Genomic DNA, 9,950 nt, shown 5'->3' with positions numbered 1-9,950 from the left:
CCATAACCGGCAATCCACGCCCTTCCGAAGACTCAAATCGATGCAAAATGGTCCAACACTAGCCAATGATTATGTAAACCCATTAATATGAGATCAACTACTCATTATTATCCAATTAATAACAATTCCTAACCCCGATCAAAAAGTTGACAAAATCGCCCTCGGGTCCAAGTGCCCGGATTCCGAAATTTTTCGAAGATAACGTTTACCCATAACCTTACGAACTCAAATATAAAATTTACTCTTAATTTCATATCCAAAACCGTGGTCAAAATCCAAGAATACTAATTTTCTAGGTTTCCCCCTCAAACCCTAACTTTCTACCAATTTCTATACTTTAATCCGCAATAAAACCATGTATTTAACTTACAAGAGGTGGGATTAACTTACCTCATGATTGATGATGAAATCTCTCTTCAAAGGCTCCAAAATCGCCCAACCCAACTGAAAAAATGAGAGAAAATGAACCAATCTCGTTCTTTAAAGAACACTGCCCAGCCCAACCTCTCGCACCTGCGGTCACCTGACCGCTTCTGCGGTTCCGCGGGTACGGCTCCCCAACCGCTTCTACGGTTCTTTGTCAGGCTGCCCCTCTTCGCTTCTGCGCTTCTTCTTCCGCAGGTGCGGTCCCGCTTCTGCGGTGACCTGACTGCATCTGCGGTCCCAGCCTTCACCCTTCACCACCGCTTCTGCGGCCCCTTTGGCCGCTTCTGCGGCTGCGCACCCTGCGGCCAAAACCTCGTAGGTGCGATTACACCAGATATCAGCTGCTTCAGCTATTCTTCCCAACTCCAATTCAATCCGTTAACCACCCGGAATCCACCCGAGGCCCCCGGGACCCCAACCAATCATGCCAACCACTCCCAAAACATAATGCGGACCTGCTCGATGCCTCAAATCACATCAAACAACGCCGAATTCACGAATCACACCCCAATCCGGACTTTATGAACTTTAGAACTTCAAACTTCTACATTTGATGCCAAAACCTATCAAATCACGTCCGATTGACCCCAAATTTTGCACACAAGTCATATTTGACATTACGGACCTGCTCCAAATTCCGGAATCGGAATCCGACCCCGATATCAAAAAGTCCACTTCCGGTCAAACTTCTCAAAAACCTTCAAATTTCTATCATTAGCCAAATAACTCCAAAATGACCCACTGACCTCCGAATTCACTTCCGATCGCGCTCCCAACACCAGAATCACCATACGGAGCTATTCCCAGACTCGGAATCCCAAACGGACATTGATAACACTGAAATGCACTTCAACCCAAAATTATGAAATCCCTCCAAAATGCTAACTTCCACAACAGGTGCCGAAACGTTCCCGGGTCTTCCAAAACCCGATCCGGACATACGCTCAAGTCCGAAATCATCATACCAACTGCTGGAACCTTCGAATCCCGATTCCAATGTCGTTTACTAAAAAATTCAATCTTAGTCAATTCTTTCAACTTAAAGCTTCCGAAATGAGAATTCTCTCTCCAATTCAACTCCGAACTTCCCGGAATTCAATTCCGACCACGCGTACAAGTCATAAAACCTTAAGTGAAGCTATTCATGGCCTTAAACCGCTGAATGTCGTTCTAGAGCTCCAAACGACCGGTCGGGTCGTTACATTTATCGATATAATACTTAATATATCCCTTCAATTCATGAAGACGTTTAAGCATTTATATGACAGATGCACACCGTTAAGTATAGCCTTGTAGTAGTGATTTTATGTCCGAATTTGATGTTAAATTGAGAAGTTTGACTTTCTAAATTGGAAATGCATCAAACAAATTGGGATAAAGGAGTAATACTCTTAATTTATACTTTATGTGTAACTTGTTATTACCTTACACATAACAAATGAAACATCTAAGTAATAGTGCGATACCTCATATTTTAAAATTTATACCGAAAATTAATCAAATGGTATGGATACCAAACAAATATTGAAAAGATTGAGCAGTTTTAATAAGTCTAATTTTAGTTATATATAATTGAGTAACCGAAAAATTAATATGGTATGACTTTTTTATAATAACTAACTGAACCAAACACTGACACCTCCAGGTAAAATGAAGATACTACCAATTCTTGTCAGTTCAACAAAATGTATGAACAATTTAAGAACATAGGCAAGGTTGCCATTCCGGTTAGAACTTGTGAATAATTTGTACTGAAGTTTTGCCCGCCCGTCATAATTGTGAACAAGGTAAAACTTTCCCATCCGACATTAGTCTGCGAACAATTTCTACCTATCCTAGCATAACTTGTGAAATCAGAACTTTTCATTCTTTCGACTGGCACAATTTGTGAAAAAGTTATCTCTACTTGTCAAGTTATGACCTGCAAGATTATTTTTGCACGAATTCTTTTAACGGAGGAAAAAATGTATTTAGACCATCTCCAAGGCTGCACCATTTCTTGCACCAAATCCAAATTTGGTGCAAAATTTATTTTTTTGCTCCAATGCAACACTAACAAATTTATGATTTTGCTATTTCATGTGTAATCTATCGATATTTTACATTTTAATTCAAGCAAATTAAGAATCAAAATTAGAATCCATACGGAAAATTATGTCAATTCTTTTTTAAACGTAGCAAAATTAAGAACATAATTTCAAACCTAGACGTTGCATTTAACAAAAAATTAAAGAATTACCATATGTATAAAAAGCTAAATCGCATTTATCTTTTACAAGGATAAAACTTAGTAATAGCTTTCTCCTCTTCTTGGTCAACTTATTCCCAGTTCCTGAATATGAAAATGTTAAACACACTTGTAATTTTTTACTTGAGCAAAATTTGACCATTGAAAGAGTAATATCCACATCAAGAAATTACACAGTAAAATTAAGCAAATGAAATGAGTTATAGGAAATTGCGGTTAAAAAGAAAATAAATAAAGGATCAAAATTGCAATGTTATGATTGAAAATTCACCTCGCATCACTAAGAGGCATCTTACGATCCCACTCTCTTCCTCCTATTCCAGGCTACTTATGGGTCCAGTGCCACCCCAAAATTTAAAAAATAAAAGATAAACGAAAAAATTGTTGCATCAGGAAACCATGTAGGTGAATTGTCATAAATGCCCCCATGAAAATCTCAACTTACACAGTACAGAAAGGGACAGTCAAGCATATGAGACCATTTTGAACAAATAATATGAACCACCAGATTTAGATCATTCTGAAGGAAGTGAAGGCAGAGGAGGCAGATATTAGATTGTGGTTGCCACATGTCAATTCAAGCAGCCAATCACAGATTCACCCTTTATCCATCAAGATAAGCCTCTTCTTCTTCATACAATATCAGCTTCTTCATACACACCATCAAATTATTCACTGCATTCAAGAAAAAAATCCCCCAACATGGCCTCTGCCTGTGCTTCATCAGCCATTGCAGCAGTTGCATTCTCTTCTCCAAGGTAAGCCTAGTAATTTAAACTGTTAGTGATCAGATATGTTCAATATAGAAAGACTTTTTTGAAGTGCACTAACAATTCTTTGTTTGAATCATGAATCTGCAGTTCCCAGAAAAATGGATCAATTGTAGGAGCAACAAAGGCTTCTTTCCTTGGAGGGAAAAGATTGAGAGTATGCAAATACGTCGCACCAGCAGGATCAAGATCGGTTGCTGTCTCTGCTGTTGCTGCTGACCCTGATAGACCCCTCTGGTTCCCTGGCAGTACCCCTCCTCCATGGCTCGATGGCAGGTCAGTGATAATCAAATATGACTCCACTTCCATTCATTGTTCTGATGGCCGGAGCTAATTTGAAACTTAATTTTTACTATGCAGCCTCCCCGGGGACTTTGGTTTCGACCCTCTTGGCCTTGGTAAGCCAAAATCTTAATCCCGGTAGTTGCTTCTCTTGCTTCTCTATGATAGTTACCTGTAGCTATCTTTCAAATGACTTGATATTGTTTTACACTGTGTTATACTCAAACAATAACTGTTACTGATCACTGACAGCATCTGACCCGGAGAGCTTGAAATGGAACCAGCAGGCAGAACTTGTACACTGCAGATGGGCAATGTTAGGTGCTGCGGGCATTTTCATCCCAGAATTCTTAACAAAGATTGGGATTCTTAACACACCTTCATGGTACACTGCTGGTGAACAAGAATACTTCACCGATACAACCACTCTCTTCGTCATTGAGCTGGTGCTTATTGGCTGGGCTGAGGGAAGAAGGTGGGCAGATATCATCAAGCCTGGGTGCGTAAACACAGACCCCATCTTCCCTAATAACAAGCTCACGGGCACAGATGTCGGGTATCCAGGAGGCTTATGGTTTGATCCTTTAGGTTGGGGATCTGGTTCTCCTGAAAAGATCAAGGAGTTGAGGACAAAGGAGATCAAGAACGGAAGGCTGGCCATGTTGGCTGTCATGGGTGCATGGTTCCAACACATCTACACTGGAACAGGACCAATTGACAACCTTTTCGCTCACCTTGCTGATCCTGGTCACGCCACTATTTTTGCTGTAAGCACGACTTTTCTTTTAACTCTAGCAACATACAACCTGAAACCTATTTTGTTGTCCCATGTTAGAATTTGTAGAATTATGAGAAAAAGGACTGATTAACATTATCTCTGAAGCACATAGAGGACTGGAGTAACATTAGTAGGAGCAAGCACAACTTAACTGTGTTCATGCTTTTAAGCACACAATATTAGGATTAAACTACTACCACACAAGTAATAGAGTGCATATATATTTAGAAAAGTGAAGATCTTGAGGTTATTCTCTATCACTGCTTATGCAGAATGAAACTGAAAATAGAATTTACAACACCAATTTGAGTAACTGACACTATTTCTGTTTTGTCCTACAGGCTTTCAGCCCCAAGTAAGATGCAGGAGCACCATTTGTTGGCATTGATGTGTTGGAGTGACACTCTGAAGATCTGAAGAAAGAAATTTTAGAAATTGTTTTCCAACTTAATGTTGTATCACTACACTTAAGTTACTTCTGTGTGCATCTTCTGTAGAAAAAGATTAAGCAGTGTACAAATATCTTTGGGATCTCCCAAGTCCTAACAGCAGCAAGATATACTATCACTAGGCTGCACCCATGTAATGATTCAAGATTTTGAATGCATTTCTACTCATAGATAAAGAGTAGATATTTAATATTGAGTACACAACTGGTAATTCCCTCCTTTCTTTGAAAGGCAAAAACAGGATATCGAAAGACGAAGACGTGTTGTGGAGCTGCTCAAGCCTAAGGAACAAAGCTATTTAGCAATGCTGACACAGAACTAATCTTAGGACGATTCATGTCATAGCAAAATTTTCTGGTTAGGTAATGATGCTTGCAATTTAAACATGATAAACACCAAATTGGATTTCTCAAAACGAACAGACCGCTGCCACTTCATTCCAAACAAATATTTATCATGCTTACATTAACTATAACAAAGACACAGGTAGTGAACACATCCCAAACCATTAGGGAAAGAGCGCATGGAGAAAGCTCAAGAATGGTCAGGTTCCTTTTGACTTAAGAAAGGAGTAACAGAAGCCCATATAAATCTAACAACCATCTAATTGTCCTGAGAACCATATCCCGATTGAGTTTTTAATATGTCTGTGTGAAACATACATGTAATACATCTTATCCAGGTTTCTTTTTTTTTTTTTTTTGATAAAGTCTACTAAGCAGATTGGTTAGTAGCTAATTTTATTAATACTAATAGAATAAAGTCTTTACAAATGAAAGGAATATGAACTTGCAAGCAGCTTGACTCAAGACAGCCTTTTACAGTCATAAGAGAACCTGAAAGTGTCAGCCATCTCCTTCTCCATTGTAGAGCTGCAAGAGACATTTGGGATATGTTTTTGTGCGTTTTTAGGAGATACTGGGTATGCCCTTCAACGTTAAAGATGCCTATTCTAGCTGGGGACTATGTCGAGTTGGAAAATCCATCAAAAGAATCTGGCAAATGGTTCCACTGAGTATTTTTCTAGTGCATTTGGTCAGAGAGGGACCATAGATGCTTCGATAAGATCTCAATTCCTAACCACTCATTAAAAGCTAGATATCTTTCTTTCTTTCTTTCTTTTTTTTTTTTTTTTTTTGCCGGTGTAACTTACAGTACTATGTACATGTATTGAGCAACTGATAGATTATGTTAGCTCCTTAAAACATTGTCTAGCAAATATCTTGTACTGGAACTATTTCGTTTGTACTTTGCATCCTCTGGAAGCTGTTTTAATGGAATTCTTTTTACTTCATCAGTAAAGAGATTAGGCTGCTCTTAACAATAAGATTTAAAAATAAAAAAGAGATATTAGACTGCTCTTCCTCAAGAGATGATACGTCTGACATTAAACGACAAGGATAAAGTTCCCTGATGAACAAAGGGGTTTCTTGAGAACCAAACCAAATTGCTCAAGCCAACCCCTCTCAGAAAGGAAATATTATTTATAGAGAGAAAGAAATAGTAAAAGTTTTCAAATCATTTTCTGAGTGGCTGTTCATAATGTGGGTTTGGGTGGAGAGAGGTGGTCAATGAATCTGAAAATTGCAACTCGTAGTACTTCTTGGGAAATTTCTAAATACCTATATTATAAAACCTAAACTAATTAATCTAGTCTTATTTTGCTCCCAAAATTTTATCAAGCTGACACTTACAATAGAGAGTGTCAACAAAGTGGGATGGGCATAACTAACCTAAGAGCCAAACACATTTCCATTGAATGATAACTTGGGCAGCAGATTGCAGTCACATCTAGACTATGAACTCAATAATCGCAAGCCGAAAGAAAGATGAATGACTAACACATCCAAGCAAAGCACTCCGCACTGACAAAATTATGAGAATTGTTGCGGTGTCCTCATGAAGTAACTCATGAAACTTATCAGTCCACAAAAGATGAATGCCTAACTTTGCACCTAGATTTTTGCAGCACAAGCCTTGGCCTTATTTGCAATCTCAATGGTACCTGAAACAGGTCCCTGCCTTGGAAGATTAGAAGTTTGAAACTAACACTTGCTCCATCAATATTAATCTCCTTTTTGACCATGCATTGACCTCTGGAAGAGAGAACTTTAAATCAACTCTAAAATTCCAGAATATTCATTACAATTCTTTTTCTCATTGATGATTGAAGCAAGCACCAATGATGATTTATAGCAAGTGAAGAATCTCTTACATGCTCTCCTTCAAGCTTAGATTAACTCCACACAAAGAGAACAGTGTTGCAGGTGCTTTAAGGTAGTCCAAAATGAATTTGAATATTTTCTTTTACATGAATTGAGATTCTTACGTTAAGCAAAAAAAGACGGTTGTAATGCAGTAAGGAGGATATACGGAAATAAGCATGGGGAAAACGTAACTCTCAGAAAACAAAAATTTACAGTATCTTGTAATGCTCTAAGGAAGATGTTTCAACAATCATTTTAGAGACGTGAGGTGAGAAATTAGAGTTCATGGAACTTAAACCATCTTTCAAATTTTATGAAAATCTTGAAGTGACAAAGTTTTGAAATGGTTCCCTTGACAGTCTGCTCATCCAAAAACATGAAAGAAATTTCTAAACAACCTGAGAAGCTAAGGTAGGGATATATGTGGAAATCGTCAAATAGATGATTGAAGAAGGATCTAACAATGGAGAGCATAGACCTCGCACTACAAAATAGTACATATCTAAATCTATACCCATTCCAAACGTAGTCAGCTGAGCGTTATTTATAAAAAACACTGTAGTTAGCTTGCATGTTTAGTAGCCAAAACAAGCTACAAACATTAGATGAGCTATTCTTTGCCTTGGATACTCTCAATTACTTCCATATCCTACCATAGTTGATACCTCGAGAATGTGTTACACATCCCAGCCAAAGAAATCACCATTAAACGTACCAATTTATTATGTAGATGCAGATCCAAGTGAAATTACTAATGAAGCTTCCATTGTTAGGTAATATAGAACTAAATTCAATTTAAATTTATATTGAGATCAGAGTCACAACTCGGCTGAACCTTGCCCTGCCATCGTGGTTGAGTTTGTCGATTTTGATTCCTTAAAACGTCATGGTTATGAACTGCTATAGCCAATAGCAGTAGCTCAACATAAAAGCATAAAGTTCACTCAATAGCTTGATGTGATAAGCATTGTATATTAAACTGATGATTATAAAAAAGTATAACCAGCTGTCATATACTCTCAACATTAAGAAAAAGGAGGGAAAGAAGAATAAGGGTGAGCTAGCCCAAGATACACATACACAGAGTTTATACAAGGATTTCGTGTGTTTTTTTACTAAGTAGACAAGAGAAGAGCAAGTGTACGCAGACAATTAATTATTTCTATTAGGATCATAAACTTGAGTTTTAAAACTTGAATCAGAAACAAAAATATCTTATAGGATTGCACATTTCCAAAGGTCTGAAATTAGGACTGTTAATTGTTAACCACATATATATATTTCAATTTATGTAGATCTCAATTTTAGCTAATACCAAATTAACAGGAATGTATAAAGTTGACAAGAAAACAGAGGAACCAAGATAAACAATGAGCTTCAAAGCCATCTCATGGGTATAAATTTGTCAATCTTTTAATAATAATTACAGCATAGAACAAGTAATTCCCATGTAAGGCTAACTCTCAAGTATCACCAAACATATACAAATACATAAAAATTTGTATCTTTTTCCAACCTCAAGAATCTGAAATAAGTACTACAAAGATATTATACATGGGACTATTACAGTGTTAAAAACGAACCGGGGGTTCTAAATTGAGCGGTTCGGAGGACGAACGGAGATTTGGACCGGAATTGGACGACCCGTACCTGAACCTCCACAACTGCTGCAAGCCATTCGACCCGACCCGGCACAGGTCCGACAACCCACATCACCATCTGACCAGCCAGAGCACATGCAAGAAACCCGACCCGTTCCATTACAACTGGAGCACCGAGGGAACTGACCCGAACCCATCATGGTCTTCTCGTCCATCAATTTCACCAACGCTGCACCGGCCAATACACTCAGACCAGTGGCTAATACAATTGGACCCATTATTTCTGATTCAACAAAGAGTCGCAAATGCCAGAAGAAGAAGAAGAAGAACTTTGAGATTTTCTTCAAGTTGTATTGATATTTTTCTTGAGTTGGGTGTCAGAAAATGAATCTTTCTTCTTATGCTTCTTCTATGATTTTTTCTAATTGAATGGAAATGTTAAGTGGTTGATGGGTTGTACACGTAAAAGGGTGTGAACCTGATGAATTTAAGGGAGCTAAGATTTTGGAATGTAGTAGCTCATGTTTTTGATGACTATTTTGTTTTTATTTATTTTACTTGTTCTGGTGGCTCTGGTACAGTGCGTGTAGTCTTATTTTCTAATTTCTACTACTACTAGTAAGTATTAACTAGTTGTTGCTTATTTGCATCCTCTAATTTTGGAAGATTTTGATTTTGCTTCTCCCACTTGATTTGTCCACATACTTTTCTTCTTTTTTTTCTTGCTTTTACTCTTCTCTTACCTTAACCCACGCAAAAACTCATCAAGAAACTCACTTGTCAAATTATTATTTTTAATAATTTGGGTAAATAATAAACGATATCTAACGAACAATCAATCAATGAGCGAGTACTCTACTCTATAGTGAGAAACGATTGTATATCACGTATATCAATTTTCTCTCTATTTGTTTCATTTCACTTTTACGTTGAAAGCTTCAGAATTAAAATTAACTTATCTATCTATCTATATCTATCAATATTTTTGTTTACCCTTAAAATTGAATAACAATCTAACTTATAAGTGGTTTTAAGCATATGTGATTTCACTTGACATAAATTGATAAATGTGAAAATTAATGCTAAAACTTAATAGTAAAATAAAGCAAACTAATGTGGTGAGCAACTGTGGCCCTCGAGCTAAATCGCCCTCGAATCAAATAAGTATGTTGTTGAAAAAGTATGAACT

General features: G+C 37.4%; 2 protein-coding genes across 2 annotated transcripts; one reads left to right on the top strand and one right to left on the bottom strand.

Annotated features, from left to right (window-relative positions):
* Window positions 1-3,237: 3,237 nt before the first annotated feature.
* On the top strand, window positions 3,238-5,152 carry LOC109236897 (chlorophyll a-b binding protein, chloroplastic). Its single transcript, XM_019403137.1, has 5 exons — window positions 3,238-3,432; window positions 3,535-3,720; window positions 3,805-3,842; window positions 3,979-4,493; window positions 4,846-5,152. The coding sequence occupies exons 1-5, from the start codon at window positions 3,377-3,379 to the stop codon at window positions 4,861-4,863; spliced, it is 813 nt and encodes a 270-aa protein (XP_019258682.1). The 5' UTR covers window positions 3,238-3,376; the 3' UTR covers window positions 4,864-5,152.
* Window positions 5,153-8,524: 3,372 nt separating this feature from the next.
* On the bottom strand, window positions 8,525-9,253 carry LOC109236898 (protein SSUH2 homolog). Its single transcript, XM_019403138.1, has one exon. The coding sequence runs from the start codon at window positions 9,037-9,039 to the stop codon at window positions 8,752-8,754; it is 288 nt and encodes a 95-aa protein (XP_019258683.1). The 5' UTR covers window positions 9,040-9,253; the 3' UTR covers window positions 8,525-8,751.
* Between the last annotated feature and the right edge of the window lie 697 nt (window positions 9,254-9,950).

The sequence above is a fragment of the Nicotiana attenuata genome, unplaced genomic scaffold (genome assembly GCF_001879085.1).
Source record: "Nicotiana attenuata strain UT unplaced genomic scaffold, NIATTr2, whole genome shotgun sequence".
Lineage (NCBI taxonomy): Eukaryota > Viridiplantae > Streptophyta > Magnoliopsida > Solanales > Solanaceae > Nicotiana > Nicotiana attenuata.
This window is presented reverse-complemented; position numbering and strand designations above follow the sequence as displayed.

Excerpts from the sequence above, each read along its gene's own strand:
- LOC109236898 (XM_019403138.1), bottom strand. The coding sequence starts at position 9,039 with ATGGGTCCAATTGTATTAGCCACTGGTCTGAGTGTATTGGCCGGTGCA.
- LOC109236897 (XM_019403137.1), top strand. The coding sequence starts at position 3,377 with ATGGCCTCTGCCTGTGCTTCATCAGCCATTGCAGCAGTTGCATTCTCT. Across the intron at positions 3,721-3,804 it reads CCTCCATGGCTCGATGGCAG|CCTCCCCGGGGACTTTGGTT; the intron begins GTCAGTGATAAT and ends TTTACTATGCAG. Across the intron at positions 3,843-3,978 it reads TTTCGACCCTCTTGGCCTTG|CATCTGACCCGGAGAGCTTG; the intron begins GTAAGCCAAAAT and ends GATCACTGACAG.